Source organism: Lotus japonicus, chromosome 1 (assembly GCF_012489685.1).
Source record: "Lotus japonicus ecotype B-129 chromosome 1, LjGifu_v1.2".
NCBI lineage: Eukaryota > Viridiplantae > Streptophyta > Magnoliopsida > Fabales > Fabaceae > Lotus > Lotus japonicus.
In genome coordinates this window covers 121,818,960-121,838,273 of record NC_080041.1, presented here as the reverse complement: position 1 = coordinate 121,838,273, position 19,314 = coordinate 121,818,960, and the positions used below count along the sequence as shown (strand labels likewise).

The 19,314-nt window shown below is 34.5% G+C and overlaps 1 protein-coding gene across 1 annotated transcript; it reads right to left on the bottom strand.

Annotated features, from left to right (window-relative positions):
• Positions 1-7,163: 7,163 nt before the first annotated feature.
• LOC130722801 (uncharacterized) lies at positions 7,164-8,282 on the bottom strand. Its single transcript, XM_057573650.1, has one exon. It carries the CDS (start codon positions 8,280-8,282, stop codon positions 7,164-7,166), a length of 1,119 nt encoding a protein of 372 aa, XP_057429633.1.
• Positions 8,283-19,314: the final 11,032 nt, after the last annotated feature.

Sequence of the window (19,314 nt, the reverse complement as noted above, 5' to 3'; positions counted from 1 at the left end):
AAGGCGCGTGACGCGCCTGCGGAAGGAGAGAGAAGCTGACGGATTAAATGGGGCTGCCACGTGTCTGCTTCTGATTGGGTCGCCAGATTTCTTTTACCCTTGTCTTTTGAACTCAATTATTTCATAAAAAAAAATTTCTGGAAAAAAAATTTATACCAAAATTCATGATTTTTTTTTTCTCTATAAATAAAGACTTGGTTCATTTGATTTGGACACAGAAAAAAAAAACCAAGTTTTTCTCCATCTTATTATCTTTCTCACCATCTTATTATCTTTCTCACCAAGCTTGATTTAATCTTTGTTTTGAAAATGGATCCCAACAAGTACCAATTCAACATCCAGAATTCTTCTAACTTTCCATTTAACTAATTTAAATCGATAATTGTAATTTTATGTTTTTTTTTATAAGCAATTGTAATTTTATGTAATCATAAAAACAAAAATATAAAATTAAATAAAAATGTGTAATAAAAAAGTGGTGGGGTAGGGTGAGTGGTGGGGTAGGGTGTTGAGAGTTAAGTAAAACTATTGGAGTGGGTAAAAGTTGAATGAGTATTGAATTGGGGAGAGAAGATGATTTGGAGTGTTGGGAAAAGAAAAAGTGGGGTTGAAAAGGGGTAAACAAAACAAGATTCAACCAACCATTGCTCATGGTCTTATCTCTCACCTCCTCCACCTCATCTTTAAGATGTGAAACTATAATTATTCAAATTAGATAAATTTGAGAATCAAGCATTCGAATGATTTGCAATATTGGTTCAGTTGGAGTCTAGGGTGAAGTAAACCAATCAAACAAATCAATTTAAATTGATTATGTTTTTTTATAAGCAAATTTAAATTGATTATATGATTAAAATGAGTTTTTTTTTTTTTTTTCGAAAGAGGGATGATATATTGATCATAAAAAAGACCTCGGACCAAGTACAAGCTAGTTGTTAATAATTTAGACCAAATTATTCTCTTTAATTAGAGTTCGAACCCTGACTACCTACAATTACTGAATTACCCTTAAGTCAACCACCCTTTGAGGTATAAGCTAGTTATAAGTAGTTAAGTAGAATAAAGCTTATATCTAAAAACATAGCTTCAAGGCATACTATCATAGCCCGACACGAATCTAGTCTTAGATATGATTCCTAGCAAGTACAAATCATAGCTTACAGTCCCTGGATTCTTCTCGCTGGAAAGCATTCTGAGTAAGCTGGACTAACGTGTCGTGGCAGCATCCTTCCTTATGATGGACAGCAGAGGGGCCGGGGGGGGGGGGGGGGGGGGGGGGTGTTAGCCACTTGGTGTGCCAAATAATTTAATTCACGTCTTGCCCACACAAACCTGCAGTCTTCGAGTAAAAATCCTAGCCTCTGGGTATCATTCACAAGGGCCTGGTTATCAGATTCAAAGATATGATGAATACACTTTTTAACAAAAATTCTATCCCATTCCAAATCATAATTTCTTCCACGAACTGGACGGGCCTGATGCATTTTGATGGCTTAAGTTATGGGCTTACAGCGTGCAGAATACAAGAAAACAATAAAGAAAGAAATATGGGCCAATAGCTAGGATCGAAAAAGGGTCTCACTTGATTCTTGCCCAGATAAAAAAAAAGGATTAAATTATTTCATGACAATAACAATTTATAGGGAATGGTTGAACTCATTCATAATATAAGAAGTACCTAGTGCATGATATGTTTTTTTTTTCTTTTCAAAATCAAGTTAAAAAAGAAGAAGATGAATTTAAAGACAATAGTTGAGAGAAAATAGTTAAATTTAGAAATTAGTCTTACATTTTTTTTCTAGTTCACATGAATCTACCGCTTGTTAAAAAGAAAGGGATTCACTACACATAATAAAGAGGGAGGAGATGATAAAACCAAAAGAAGGGTGTGAGGAAATGATCATCAAGGGGGTTTCCACTCTTTCTCAGTTCAGCATTGCAACTCTAACTTATATTGATCCAACTTAGGGCGCTAAAACTAAATAAATGAATTTGTATAAGTGACTATGCAGTCATTAAGCTGCTTCAGTGTTAGCCTTCTTGGCCATTGCAGTGCCTGGAGCAGTGGATGTCATAGACGCTGTAGCCTCTAGCTAACCTGCAAGGAGAAACCAAAGTTGGGTCAAATTTCTTTGACGAATATTTTCCTAAATTTGTTGCTAGGTGTTGAAACCGTATTTGATAAATTTTATCCTGAAAACCAACCTGGCCTATAGAACAAAAATGGGCTTGAATAGTACAGTTTTGGGCCGAGCCTCTGTTTTTTAACACCCTAAATGATCTTTGACCAAAAATAGAAGAAAATATAAATGATTAATTTACAAATGAATAAGATCACAAATTGAAACTACTACCAACTCTAGAACACATTGTTCTTTATCTTTGATGAAGACACCTACTTTCTGAAACTAAAAACAACCCGAAGGAAAAGATTTCCAGTAGAAAAAGGAGCAACAAAATGCTTTTTCCCCCTCAACCATGACTAAGATCTTAGCTCAAAGACAACATGTACATACTATTTTATTTATCTATTTTGTCTTGGAGTGATTGCCCCATTTTCACTCCAAGTAGTTGGGTCTCCGTCTCCAAATTGAAATCGAACCACTACATATAAAACAGCTAGCACAATTACTTTACACGACTAATATATAGAAGTAAACGTAAAACGACAACCCATATACCATTGTGTTGTGTTGTGTTCACCCAGGGTCGGTCCCGACATTTTGGAGGTCATAGGCAAATAATAAAAATGGACCCTTAATAAAGAGAAATATCTCTTGGAGATACAACTGTCCGATACCATTATATATATTTAACGTTCGAAATTTCATCAAAACTATTATGTTGGTTCGTTTGGCAACTGACCTCTTGCAATCCGCCCAGGGGTCGCATGTTTGAATCCAAGCAACGCGACCTTTTGCTTTAATTTTTGAATTCTTTCAGTACAAAATTAATTAATAAATAACATGTTAAAATCGAAAAGGTGGGATTCAAACCCAGCACATAAAAGTAACATAAACAGTTACTAATCACTAAACCATCTAAAATCATTAATAACATCTTGAACATTAATTATTATAACTAAATTGTTTTTTAGGAAAGTTTAATGTGATTTTTTTCTGGAGGCTCTGGGCTGGCCGGCCATGTGTTCACCCATGGATTTATAGTGGGACATGGAAAACCGGCCATGTGTTCACCCATGGATTTATAGTGGGACGTGGAAAACCGCTGCTGCTGAAACTTAATAATGTGATTATTATTATTGGTTTGTGGGTTAGATAGTGCTAACTTTTTATGCTAAGTTGAAGACAATCGAAATCCAGAAATTAAGTCTCCGTTTGTTCCACGAATATGGATTTAATTTGGTACTCCATAAAGGCTAATATATAGTTTCAATCCTTTACATCTCTTAAAGCATCAATAGTGTCATAGTGATATGTACATTTGTATAAATCTAAATCATTAATGATAGTTGTACTATGAGCCACCTACAAGGCTACAATATATCGTTTTGTGATAATTTTAGATCCTCACAAAATGTGCATCATGATTTTTCTTTAATTTTTAACTTTATGATTATCTAAAACTGCTAAAAAGTGGGTGTTGTAACACCTTGAGTGGTTTTTATCACGGTTCAATCTAAATCCATCAGTATCAACAAGCCAACTCATATATAATTTAAAATTATACAATCATTTCTTAAATTATTTTCTTCCCAAACTCGCACAACTATAAACTCTTATTACAATCTGATAGTTATTTTTTACTATCAAAATAGTTTAATTAAAAACGGGAAAAAACTAGCTACAGTAGGACATAGGTGATTTCTTTTAAAAGAAAAGATTTTATTCATCAATGTATTTAGTAGGACATAGGTGCTAATAATGATTGTTTAAATAATCTAAGATAAAGTTTAGGTTAAATTATTATAGTCTTTTTTTTGTAAGTAAATCATTATAGTCTTAGGTGGTCTAATTAAGTTTAAGATAAATGAGGTAGATTTTTATTTTTATTTTATCAGTTATTTTAAATATCATTAATTCAATTTAAAATAAAATTAAAATAATTTAACCCAAACTGATGATCATTTAGACAACCAAATAATAATACATTATGAGTGCTACAATACATATCATACATATCGTAAATAGTTGATATTAATGAATAGTGATACCCGTCTAAATAGTTGTTAGCATGAGACAAAAATAATAATAAAACTCTTCAAATAAAGTAAATAAAAGTGTATTCTTATTACGCTCATTATCTAAACACACACTCCACTTTTTTTTTTTGGTCGAAGGTTCAAATTCATTCAACACCCAAAAGGGGAGCCCAGCGGCACTTACAGCAGAGAACATCATACATATTGAATGAAGAAATTGGGTCATAAGCCCAAACTAACTTAAAAGGCCAGTTCATTAGCATTAAGCATAAGATTCCTTAGAAACATCTAAACTAAGTTAGAACTAAGAAAGATTAAGAGAACTCCTGCAAGTACAACCCATGAAAAGCCCATGGTATTGAGCCCATGAAAAACTGGGCCAGATAAGCCCAAGCTTTCAGGGTATCCAAACCCTAGCCATCTAGGGTATCGAAACAGTGGCAGTTGCGGCAGCGGAGCGGCGGCTCCAAAGTTCAATCCAAAGAAGACCTGCTGCAAACAGAAGTGAAATTTTGATAATGAAAACTTTACATGTCACTTCTTCTACCTTGCCGGCTCTGCCGTCAGCTATCTTGCTACAAGGTAATCATCAACATAGGTATTCAACACCTATAAAACAGGGGACAAACCCCGCAGCAGACCAGATCTGGAAGAAGTAGGAAATGAGACCAAGGACTTGAAGGATGCAGCCACAGATGATGGTTGGGGAGGAAATCACGGTCGTAGCACAAAGGAAGCAGCAAAGAAGATGCCTTTGAGGAAACAGAGGTGGCTGTGGTCTTCAGAGGAAAGGCCAGCAACTGAACATGGGGATGACAACGGCGGAATATGCGGTGGTGGAGACGCGGAAGTGACAGTGGGGGCACATTCGCTGCAACACAGTGACGACGACGGCGACCAGTGGGTGGAGGTGGGCGGAGTGGACGATAGGTAGCAACAGAAAAGGGAAACTAAAATAACAGAGAAAACCCCACTTATTGGGTAGAAATCCACCTAATGTGGAAGAGAACCCACCTATTGTGGGAGAAAACTACCTACCTAAAGCAGGAGAAGCCTCCATGGAGGAGGAGGAGGAACCCCCCAAAGGGGAGGAGCCCCCAAAGGGGGGTTGGCGGCTGGCTTTCTTTGGGTTGCCTTCAAACCCTAGCAGAGCTCTTTTTTTTTAAACGCGTTTTCAAGTTTAATCTCTGTCTCAACACACACTCCACTTGTGTGTATCGAATGGAACTTTGGATTCCACAATATACAACTTTGCATACAATTGGGTGACAAATTTTCTTTCACTCTATTTCTTTCTAGTAGAAGTAAATACTAGTTGAATTACCCGTGCGAGGCACGGGTGACTTTAGTTATATGCTGTTTTATTAGCTTTTAAGTTTAATGTCTAAAGTCTTGTAGTGGAAATTGTGTTTAGTTATAGCGTTTTAAATTAATTATGTTGTCCAAGAGGAATTACCCATGTAAGGCACGGGTTAGTTGTGTTTAATAAAATTGTTAATCTAAATGTTGTGTTACACTATATATGTTTTTTTTTAGTAAATACATCTTAACCATTGTTTTAAATATATGTGTTTTGAACATTTTTTTTTAAAAAAATTCAATGTGTTTTAATCTACCGTCATTTGTTTTTCCTTATTTCCTTTTTTATATTGTTTTAGTTTTTTATAATTAAAAAAATTAATTTTAGTCAACTTTTTAAGTCAATCTTATAATAATTCCGTTGACTCGTCAAATATTCTTTCCCACCACAGACCTATTCCTCCGAAAAGTCGCTCACCCAGCTTTCATTCTATTTTTACACAATCATTTCTTTCTCATTCTCCAAGAACCTCTTTCTCTAATAAAAATTGAAAATAGATGTAATGTTAAAAAATTTTTTTTTTTTAATGAAATGGATTTATAAGAGGGTTCGCATAGGCCTCAAGTATCCATTCATGTTTTTTTTCAATTTATATTTCTCTATTAATTTACTCTTGAAAATAAAATTAAAGCAACATTACTCAAAGAGAAATAAAGTGTGTTAATTTTCTTATGCTTATTTCACAAAACTGATAGTGGAGGTTTGCTGTTATCCTGCGCCCCTCTGTTTGCCTGACACACCCACTTCAACATCCCACAAAGCGTTAGATCTGATTCCTCATTCTTCATACCTCGTTCGTAATTGCTCATCTTTTGTCTGTCATGAGCTTTTGATTTTTCTCCTTCTGAACCTGAGTTCTGATCTCATTCGTCATGCTTCTTCGTGTATTGCGCTACACAATCGTTTCTTTGAATTCGAGGTGATTGGTGCATCCACAGGAGCTAACGTCGTATTGTAATGATTCTCATGTCCTTGTTTATGTTGTTCAGATTGCATTGGATCAGGTTTCAATACGAAAGGGGCAATGCAATGGGCAAATTGCCGCAAGGTTGAGAAAGGTCAGTGGCTTTATGCTAATTATTATGTGGGATTAGCTACTTTTGATAAGTGGTCTCTTTGAGAAATACTTTTTTGTACATTACAAACTACTTATGCGGTTCTCATTTTAACTATAATTAAGATGGTTTAAGAAGTATTACTTTTATGTCAGGTAATGTATTGCTTTTGAAATTACATAATGATTCTGAAGTACTTGTAACAGTGCATCAAATTATTTCAGGAATTCTCTTTCAAATCAGTAGCTGGAGTTGCTTTGGTTTGCTTGAATCTATAGTTTTAGTAATCTCTTGATTCATTTTCAGTTTTATGATTTTGCCAACCATAATGCATTCAATCTGCTGGATAGATACAACTCACGTGATCTTGTTTTTAACGATGATATACAGGTAACATTCTAGAAAAGCTTTTGGCTTATGCTCAATTTCTTATTTTAACTTAGGTCATTGTCTCTGATTTTTTTTTGTTATATACACGAATTCAGCTAGTAACAAAAGAAATTTCATGTTAGAATGAATGGAATACCATGTAAATGTTTATAGTACTAAATATAAATGAATATGTAGAACTCCATAAAACTGCACCTTATGGAGTTATATTGTCAAACACTTCTTCATACACAACATTAATTGTTGTATTAGAAGGGAGATCGTCGTGGTTTTCTATGAGGATCCTTAGCCCTTGTTTGCTTTTGACTCTTGATAGCGCCACATATAATTGTCCGTGGCTAAAAACCGGTCTTGGAAGATATAACCCAACACACCCTAGTGTTTGTCCCTGCGCTTTGTTTATCGTCATACCGAAGCAGACACATATAGGCAACTGCCGTCTCTGAAATTGGAACGGTAGATTTGTGTTATTTGTATTCATGGTCATCCTAGGAATCAGTACAGTAGATCCAGCTTTAGTCCCAGTTAGAACGGTGCACTGAATGACATGGTCTCCAAATCTCTTCACCGTCAATCTTGTTCCATTACACAATCCGTTGGACTGGTCGATATTTCTCATTAATATTACTGGGACTCCAATTTTCAAACTCAACTTATGCGGTGGCAGTCCTGAACAGTTCATCGCATTCAATACCTCGGGGGAAAATGCATCCAGCTCACTCTCAACATTGCCGTCTTCTTTGTATATTGAATCAGAGCTCAAGTATTCACTTTCTTCTGCCGAGACCCGAGACATCATGTAATCATTGACCTTTCCAACCAGTTCAATCGTGGGGGCCAAAATGGATCTTTCCCTGAAGTATTCAGAGTTAGACATGTTACGCAACAAATCAGGGTAGGTATAATTGACCAAGTCTTCAAAACCGGTTTCTGAGTTTTTTATAAGGATTTCATCTGGTATTTGAATTTCTGATTCGCCGTTAACTGGCTGTCCGACCTTGCCATCACCTATAGTCAACAACCATTCTGAAAATTCTGCTATATCTGATGCACTTGAGCACGAAGATCCTTGCAGGAGTCTCATGTTCTTTGTCAAACAAAGAACTTCACAAAAAGGCCATAGATAGGATGAATTTATTGTTGCACTGATGACATCTTGCCCGGATGCCCTTGGAATTACAGGTAAGATTTGCCTGAAATCACCGCCCAGAACCACAACTTTTCCTCCGAACGGCAAGCTGGAGTCATATCCTGGGGTGAACCTCAAAATGTCTCTCAAGCACTTATCCAAAGCCTCGTAACACCATTTACTCATCATAGGAGCTTCGTCCCAAATGATCAGTTTCGCCTTTATCAGCAATTTAGCATGAGGGCTGTTATGCTTTATGTTGCATGTTGAATCCTCAGTTATAGGTATGGGAATCTTGAACCTGGAGTGCGCCGTCCTTCCTCCAGGAAACTACAGTGCAGCAATACCACTTGAAGCCACATTGAGAACAATATCACCTCTTGATCGAATGGATGCTGAAAGCGTTTTCCAGACAAAGTTTTTACCCGTCCCACCGTAGCCATACAGGAAGAAAAATCCACCTTTGTTTCCATAGACGACGTTAATTATTTTGTCATACGCATGCCTTTGTTCGTCAGTTATTGAGGAGAGACATTGGTCCAAGTATTCACTCATTTCATTCCTGTCGTAATTCAACTCCTCTACAATCAGTCTTTGTCCAACGTCTTCGACAACAATGTCTGAAGGATAAGGCATGGAAACAAAATTGTGCAGGCTCCTGCCATTGTTTTGTAGCATGTTCTCAATCTCAGCGAGCGCCAGGTTTTTTTTCTGATCATCTGTTAGATTCAGTCCTGCAGACAGATAAATTAGATGAGTTTGGCAGGTTATCCGCAATTTAGAATGATCCAAAATGAAGGAGGCTTACCTGGGTAATCTAAGCGTCTTCTTTGTCTGTAGAGAATATCATCTGAAAGCTCTTGCCAGCACTTATCCCAAACTACCTCGGGATTTGACATGTTGTTAGACATCAACAACACCACAAACAGTCTTCTAAGATACTCTCCTGACCCCCAGAAGCTGGCCTCTTTTATTGCGTCTACAAATTCTTTGTCATCTTCTAGCAAACCAAGAGCACAACACGCATCCTTAAAAGTACTGTAGGTCACTTCTTTCACAGTGAGAATGTCTTTAAAACTCGTGCAACCTTTTTGAACGTTCAGAAGGATCCTTAAGTAATAGTCCTCGCCGCATGATGGAGGCACATGTGAAATTCTACCAATTGAGAAACCCTGTTTTCTAGGGCGCCATTCTCTTGTGTCGTCTTTCCAAACAAATTTGGTGGGATATTCTGAATAAGTAATGTCTCGTCCAGCCGCATAAAGTTGGTTAGCCTCCATCCAACCTATAAACTTGTTTTTCTTAATGTCGGCCTTTTCAATTGCATCTTGTACTGTCTCACCGTCATTGTACACTACGCTTTGCTCACCCGGAAGATGGAATGGCAACCTCACAACTGGAGGCTCTCTATAGTGCACTTCAAATCCAAACAATCGCCATGTCGCCTCACATGCAGAGATGTATCTGCAGTCATAGTAATTTTTTATTTCATCAATCACCTGGGATGGATTACTTGAATCCGAAGTTCGGTAAAATTCAGCTGTCACTCTGTCGTTGCCTTTATGGACATACTTGAAAAGATATTTTATTGCACTTGTCTGGCACGTGTACTCAACGTTAATGTGAGCTCTATATTTTTGGAGTAGCAATGGGTTGTATGGTACAATATATCTATTATCCAGCACAGTTTTGCCCTTTTTGACAGTCCTGCCATCCTCTCTTCTTCTATATTTAGGAAAACCTTCATCATCAATAATGGTCCTCGTCCTAAACTCTTTAGGAAAGAACTTGGAGCATTTTCCATTGTTCATACATGGTGACTTCAAATTTAGTACACCGCATGGTCCGTGAATCATATACTTCTGCACAGCCTCAAATAATTCAGGATTGTTGGTACGGTCTGGAATTTCTGCGGATATAACTTTGTCGATGTCTTCGGGGGTCTTGGGCTTGAATTTGGCATGGACAAAGACCAAAATGTGTGCGTGGGGAAGACCTCGCTTTTGAAATTCGATGGTGATTGAATCTGCAAGAATGATAGAAGAAGGTAATAAAAATCTGTGAATTGATTATAAATTTAGGCAAATGACATGATTTGTACATTATTAGATTTAAAAGTATCAGTAGGCTTACATCCACTAATCTTTCCGAACACTTTTCCGCTCTTCAAGTCATCAATTAGTTCGTCCAACTTCATTTTGAAAACTCTACAAAGTATGTCGGGTCTATCCTCAGGCTTCAAACCTCGTGTTTCAACAAAACGTTTGACTTCAGGCCATTCTGGATTGCATGTCATAGTCATAAATAAGCTAGGATATCTGATATATCTACAAATGGCAAATGAGTCCTTGCAATTGTTGAACATGTATCTCGGCCCTCCAGTAAATGATCCAGGCAATATGATTCGCTGACCTGTTGCAGCTGCATTTGTTTCTCCACGGACCAAGCACTCGTGCAATCCCTTGTAACGTTCCACTCGCAGTTTCGGCTGTATTGTCCTATAATATCGCATTCTATCAGCTTCAACCATGGTATAAGAGTCCACCAGAAGTTGCTGGAACAGTCTCCTAGATTGAAGAACAATAGGTGATTCCCCTTTTCTTTCTTGCAACCTATATGCAAACCACTCGCGCATGGCAATGTCATCCTTTTTTCTCGTTCTTCCAGGTGCGTCATAATCTTTAGTTAAAATACCCCGTCTCCATCCATCCTCCCCGTATGGAAACAATAGTGGATATTGAAGTGCAAGAAATGACGGATATGTAGGGTCAATATGCTTGATCAACCTGGATTGTGTTTCAACAATGATCTCTCTCTTAACAGTAACATCTATGTCACCCACCACCAACGCAGCAACTTCAGATGCTGTGGGAAGGTTATAAGTTCTCTCATCTTTGTCCCTCTGCCGAATTAACCTTAGCTTGACATTAGAAAAATCACCACATCTGTATCGTTCCCTAGCATATCTGTATGACTTAACCAAAGGGTTCTCTGCATCTAGCATGTTTTTTAAGTCTCTGACAATTAGCTCATCCAACTTATGAGCATCACCGCTTGGCTTTCAAATTAAAAAGTAATCGGTTAACATAAGGTGTTCAGAGGATACTTGTGTATTAAAAATACTATATAAGAAGATTGTAAATTCATAACGTTATGTATACCTGAGAGCTTGTATCATATTAGCAACCTCATTTTCAGTGTCAAAAATATAAAGTTGGGCAAATTTGGGACTTTGACCAACTGGAGGTATGAGACTACCAATAGAATGGTAATTTTGTCCTCCGAGCAAGAAGATTGGAGGACCACGTCCATTGTTTATGTTTTTGTCCACCTTTCCAGCCATAGACGTGAATGCAAACATTCCATTGAACATCATTATGTTCTTTAAGAAATGTCGGCTTTTATCAGTTTCATTTGCGTGCAAGTCTTGGAGAATTTTAGGTGCAGCTTTGAGCAATGGTAGTTGAAAGAAGAAAAACGAAAAAGGGGTTGCCGTTGCGCAAGAAGCCGCGGCGCGACGACCACCCAAACAGATCTGATTTGAGAGAGATGAGTTCAAGGGTAAAGTATAAATTATCATACTATTAATAATGATTATCCAATTTGAAAAATCTATAAAAATTAAACAACTCAATAAATAATGTGTGAAAACTAATTCGTAAAGAACTTATTTTAATTTATAAACTATATTTTTCTTGTTCAACGATAAACAAATCCATAAATTAAACTCTTATTATATTCTCCAGAGATCCCTAGTTATTACTTTACTTTAAGAGGTGTCAAATCTTTTAGTATATAACTCAATTAATTGATGAATATAACTACTAATGATTGATGAAGTGAGCATAGTTATGCCTATGAATGGAAAATATTTGGATTTTTTTAGGACAATAGATTAGGCCCTATAACAATGCAAGTTTGTTCATATAAGTAAGAGGATATTTTGCAAGTTTTTTAGGAATGTTAGCAACATTCTTTAAAAAGTGTTCCTATCTATGAATGTAGTCTTGGCATTTTTCATGCGAAATGATGCTCTAGGTATCCCAGATAAACACGAAACTGCTCCATTTGAGTTATGAACATTACTTTCTTTTCTATACATTTCAATTATTTCATGCATGTCATTCATTATCTACGCCTAATAAATGTTTGAACTTTTCTTTACATGAAAACGATCTAGGTGCCTTTTGATGTACTTGGACTTAATATCCTCCTCCATTCTCCCCATCTCATCTTACTTCTTTCTACACTAGCTAGTGTATATATGAGTTTCCTTCTTAGTTCTAAAATAGCACTATCATTAACCTATTTGTTTGGTATGTTGCGTCATCATCTCTTTCCTTCATATCATTCATTATGTGTATGTGTTGCTTTAATTCTTGTTCTTATCCTATTGTAGCAAACACATGCTTTCATGTTCTTGTAGAAAATTACTTCTTCTTAATCCCATTTTCATATAGTTCACATGCCTAAATTTTTTTCTAATAAATGCTTTATTGAAGTAAAAAATTGTCATCATAAGCTTTATTTTCTTTGAAATGGGAAAAGAATTGCGTATCGTCAAAAGTAATCGTGCACCATTTGTATCGATTTAAACAAAATTCAATGTTTAACGTTACCTTTTACTCCCTTCGTTCCCTATTATAAGCCACATTTTTTGAAAAAATTTTGTTACAAAATATAACTCACTTTCTAATATCTAGGAAGCATTAAATAATTTTTTCCAAGTTCACCCTCATATTTAATATGAAAGAGATGATAAACTTTAGAAGTATTAACTTGGAGAGAGAAAATTATAGGAAAGTAAATAAGGGTAATCTAGGAAAGTAAATCATTTTTTTTTACAAATTTATTACTAATAACTACTTTTCTTAATCTAAGAGAATTAGTTATTTGTGACTTATATATAGGAACGGAGGGAGTAACATATTTCCATAACTAAAGATTTGGGTAGTAGTTTGTACTTTGTATTCTTACTCCCACATAGGTACTTATGGTAAGGGAAACGATTTTTAAATCTCCACGCAATTATGACAAACATATTATTTATTATTCCTGTTCGGTTTATTGATAATAAATAAATTCTAATAATATCATAAATTTTTAAAATAACAAAATGAGATGAACTGTGAAACAACAATCAAATTCAAAAATACAAATATCGGTATATCAAAACTTAAACATAATTATGTCAAAAAAAAAGAAAAACTTAAACATAATTACCTGGTCATGTATAATTAAGTATCTCTAAATGATTTAAAACATATAGAAGTTTCACCAATACTAAAAACCATAATCTATAATATGTAACCATTAACTCATCAAATTTGTTCATCACTCTGATTGTCATTTGAAGCATTACTTCTTGGAATATCATGAAGATCATCTCCATCAAATTCATTGCATCCTAATCAATGTTTGTATGTCTTGCAAATAAAGCCATTATTTTATTTTGTCGAGCAAGAGTAGCACTTATGTTATCAATTGTTTGTTGTTGCTTTAAAATCTCCTGTCTTAATTTTTCCTCAACCTCAATACTCATACCTTGGACAAGATCAGTGTGGCTAGTATACTGTGATTTGGAAGTTAATGCACTAGCACAGTAGCACACATCTTCCACCTGAACTAAGGCCATGTACCCTTCCCTTCACAACTGTCTTAATTGGTTCCCTTGGATACTTTAATTGTTCAATTTCACCAAGTGTGCTGTAGTAATCATTTTCACATTGTCCAAAATCAGCTCTCTAACACAAAAACCATTATTAGAAGTAGTTTTTCCTTCACTCATGATGTTGTGTGAAACTTAAATCAATTGACAAATTGATAGGCCATGTATGAACTGTAGCAAATGGTGTTAGATCAAGATTTGGTCATGTGGTACAACTCTATGTTTTGATGATAACAAGTATTTATTTGTGGATGAACAACTATGATACTCTAATGTTTGTCTTGAGTGTTTTGACAAACAGGTTCTGATTCTGACACCAGAAGATATATTCGTCAGAAGTTCAGAAGATCAGAGGATCTGAAGATCAGAGGATCTGAAGATCAGAGGATCAGAAGATCAGAGGATCAGAAGATCTGAGGATCAGAAGATCTGAAGACCAGAAGCTCTGAGGGACCAGAGGCTCTGAAGGTTCAGAAGCTCTGAAGGTCCAGAAGCAGAAGTTACGAAGGTCAGAGGATCCAAGCATCCCTCTGACTCTGATCACCAAGCTTCACAAGTTCCAACACGAAGCATAACTCTGATCAGAGGTCAATGGTTAAAGGCAAAGGTCTCTATCGAGAAGTACAAGAGCAGTGTACTATTCTGAAATGCCTACCTACCAAGGTTCAGCCACAGCAGGTTCTGGAAGTTCCAGAAATGCCCTCCAACGGTCATATTCTCTCAACAGAAATATCCTTTGCACCTTGGACTATAAAAGGCTGAAGAAAAGAAGAAAGACCTAGTGAGCGAGAAGAGTGAGAGAAATCAAGAGCTGCAATACAAGAAAAGATTCAAGCCTCTACTTTCTTCATCTGTTCTTATTTAGTTTACACTCAGCTTATTTAGAAGCAAACCTTTGTAAACACCAACCTCAAACAGTTGTTTGATTTTCCTTAAGGGACCGGGTAGGTCAGTATCCTTAAGAAGACTAAGAGAGTGAATCTTAGTGGTGATTCCTTTAGGAGATCAAGGTTGATCGGATCCTAGAGAAGACTAAGAGAGTGAATCTTAGTGATAGCTAAGTCAGTGTATTGTTAGTCACTTGTAGGTTTCAAGTGCAGTTGTAACAATTATCTGATTAGTGGATTGCCTTCATTCTAAGAAGGAAGAAATCACCTTAACGGGTGGACTGGATTAGCTTGAGGGATTTATCAAGTGAACCAGGATAAAATACTTGTGTGCTTTTCTCTTCTCTCTATCTTTATCCGCTGCACCATCTATCTTAGAGAAACCGAAAAGATTTACTTTAAATCTTAAGGGGAAAGTTTTTATATTGAAAACGCTATTCAACCCCCCCCTTCTAGTCGTTTTTCACACCTTCAAATGGTCCCCAAGAAAATGTCATGTATAAACTAACGATGAGTTGTGTTGCTTGATTGATGCACCTATTCAGTAAAAAGTCAAGTTTAATGTCATTTATTATCTCAACACAATTACTTTAGAATCATCAAATACTTTAATGATGTTTGAACCATTGTGAAATTCATAATTAATACAATGATTAACATCAAACCGTAAGTTTGTAAACTTTCCATGTATGAACTGCAAGTTCAACTTCAACTATGTGTCTTCATATATATATATGTAAAGCACACTTGTGTTTTTGCATGCAATTAATGTATTAAACAATAAAAGCTTACATACCTTTATATTAAATACATTAAAAAATAAAAAATTTAATAAACTAAAAACTGAAAAAAAAAATTGTATTATTAAAACCTATTCAACTACTTATATTAAATAACAACATTCATAGACTTAAAATTGACTTGAGCTTTGCATTTGACAAATTTAAAAAATAAAAATAATATTTATTAATAAATAATTTAGATAAAATACTTTTAAAATAAAAAAAAAATTATATCAATATATCTATCTATATTGTACATGCGGCTCTTATTTCCCAAAGTAATTATTTATATATATATATATATATTTGGTTTTTCCAAAAAAAAAACCATCTATCTATATCTATATATATTAGTAAAACTCACTTGAGCTAAGTATTAAGTACAAATACACATGAGAACCTACATACATTAGTAAAAAAACTGGTGTGTTTTAATGAGATAGCTTAGTGAGTGAATGAACGGGTAGTGGAAACTTGTGCACTAATGATTTCAGTTTTAAACTTAATAAATATCAAATGTATAAGCAAAAGAGTAACATCCATGCCAAAAGTGTAACAGGCCACAAAGTTATATCTGCAAATGGTTTTAGCACAGTACCTTAAATTAAAATCAAATTTAATGTTAATTTTAAACTAATATCAATTTAGTCCAAGAAAAAAAAACTATTAACAATAAAGCATACTTCCGCCAAAATTAATCTTGATATGCAATGGTCTTAGTTTGCTGTCCAATTTTCTGCAGAATATATGTCTATTTTTCTTAAACTCACAAACTTTTAGAATTCCTGAACATAGTAACTCCGAAGAAAAACTAACATTAAATTAAAAATAGTGGTATGATGGCAATACCAGTGTCAAAAACTGAATAAAATTGTTAATGTCAAGAGGCTATTTAACTATCTACATTAAATAAGTAAAAAATGAAATGTATTATATTGAACCATGCATCTATTATATCTCTATATAAACAAACTAGTGAAATCACTCACAAACTCAAATTATTCATATTTCTTAGACTTCAGCTGCTGGTGAGAAAAAAATGACAATTGTCTCTAACTACTTTAACAAGTATATAATTTTTAATTATTTTAGTTAATTTCAAAATCAATAATTATTTGTCCACACCTCTAAATTGAGGTGGAAAGAGGTGGAGGAGGAGAGAGATAGGAAGAAAAGAAAAAGTAAGAGAGAGAAAGTATAAGATGTGATAGATGATAAGATGAGAGAGATAGAAATAAAAATAGGTGGAAATGAAGTGTATAAATAATGAGGTGTGTATATATCATTACTCTTAATTGCTTTTTTAAATTACTCATTCTTATTTCTTTATTGCAGGAGAAAGATCATCAACAACAACAAGAAACACACATTACTTAGTGATATATCCCCGTTGCAGATGATTGGAAAATAAAACTGTGAATTTCACATATATGGTAATTTACTAAACAATTCTTCTCATTCAATTGAAATCATACAAATATATCATCATTTCTATATATTTATATGACGCAAATCAGTAACAAAGTGTGAGCCACATAAATTTATATACTGCACTAGAAAGATAAGTGTAAAATGTAGTACTCACTATATTCTTGATAAGAAATAGGAATCTTTCACTCCTCAATATTGTCATATTATGGAAAAAAAAATAGCAACTTAATCATTCAAAGGGAACAAATGACGTCCATCCTGCAATTAGATAGAATTTATTTTTATGTTCGTGAAAGTGATTTTAAAAGAACTCCTATGCCACCAGCAATGGTAACAACACATCAACCTTGATAAAAAAAAAATTAGCACAACTGATAACATCACTGCAATGACTAAATCAATATTATAAAATAAAATAGTAGACTACCACGTTCATTTCAATACTAATCTAATTAAGTAATTAAATTTCTTTTATATCAAAAAAAACTACTCTCATTTCAATCTCAATAAAAATCTACCTTTTTCTTCTTCCGATGAAAACAAAAAAAAAAAAGAAATCTACCTATTTAATCATTTTTTCCCTTATTAGAAAAAGAAAGTGTTAGAATATCATAACTCAATTATATTTAATTATATATATATTATAAATCTTCTTCTAAATAATAACTTTCTTACCTTTCTGCAAATTTAAATATTACAATTAAAAAATACAAATTAAAAACGAACCCGTGAAACACACGGGTTTAATTTCTAGTTATATGTATAACATACTGGACATAATGAATAGACTACATATATATGCATATATGATTTTTTTCTTACCCTTGATGATATTTACTTCTTCACAATTTAGAATTACACACAAATGAGCTTCATTTTTTTCTTTCCCTATAGTAACTCTGTGTGTTTTCCCTCCCGCCACCCGACCGGATTGACTGAAAAGGGATAAAAGTTGAAATAGTTGGTCTTCGGACCCATCATCATTTCTTGATACTCTAGTTCTTCTTGAGTGGACATAAAACCCAAAATAATATAAAATAAATGTATTTTCTATTAAAATAGAGTATTACATAAATCATAAAATTAATATCAATCTTTATCTTTAACCTTTCCAGTTCCCATCTCCACAAACTTGTAAATTAAAATATCGTCTAGCTCAAACAAAATCAAGACTAACATTTCATACTTCATAGCACCCCTCTTATTTAATTCAAAATTTATGCCATTGAATGAGGCATGAAAACGGGGCAAAATTCAACGAGGGCTTCCCTTTTTCTTGCGGACTCAAAACACTGGTTTGGTCCTAACTTATCAACACTTTTTAAGGACAGGGAATCCTTTCGAACAGCCTGTTATCATTAGCTAGGGAGTTTTGTATCTTCAAATTGATATATACGTCATGCCTTTCTAAAAAGTAAACGCATTCGTCTAATGAACACAAGAAAAAAAAAAGGGAGAAAGGGATATTGTTGTTATCATCAATTGATTTTCACGCATTAATTGTGTTTCATATAGTGCTGATTTTTTTTACACTCAAATTTTGATGACACCGATAACAGTTGCGGACACTTGTGGTTTGTGGTGATTTTTAACCCGCAATAAATTGTAGGTATTATCGGTATCAATTTCAATGTCCACGAGCCTTTCCCATGTTCCAAAATTCATAAATTTACTACTCGAGTTGTTTTATTTTATTTTTTTACTTAAAAAATCAAGAAAACATAACTTGTTGAGTATTTTAGTAACATATTGAGTATTTATATTTTCAGTATTTTAACTCGGTAAAATCAAAACTCGATCAAATTTGTCTACAGAATTTTGAGTACTCAATCGCACAAGGTCCCTAATTGTATTGCTTCCAATTAATTTTGAGACAATCCCACAAGGACTTCTTTTTTAAGCCAAATGAATTAAAATAGGAAACATTAATTGGGTTTTAACCCGTTTATCATCCAGATACAAAGTAAACATGATCAGTATGTCCCGAAGCTCATTTTTCATCATAAGCATAATTTAGTACTAATTAAGTTGGGATGACTAAAATAAGAGAAATATCTAGCAAGGATTCTTGTATCCCTTCACATAACGGAAATAATAGTCAAGCATACACATTTTATCGGGCATTCAATCGACATATACATTAGCATTGACTTTTAATTGTTGTATATGTTTGCGACAGTTAGATATCGACGTCACATCTCTCCTCTCAAGTGTGAGTCACCGTCGTTCGCTGCATCAATGAAACCTGTTGCCTAGTCACACTGCTAGAAAGACTTTCGACACAATGAGTCGTTAACATGGTCCCACAAACCATCGACTTTAATACCATTTACTGAGGAGACAGAAGAGCCCATAGGCCAAGGAGGAACACCAAGTGATATCAACACCACATTTTAACCAAAAATCAAAAGACATTAGGTTTATGGGTCACATCTCTTATAAATTTTTTC

Coding starts and splice junctions, on each gene's coding strand:
- LOC130722801 (XM_057573650.1), bottom strand. CDS start 8,282: ATGAGTAAATGGTGTTACGAGGCTTTGGATAAGTGCTTGAGAGACATT.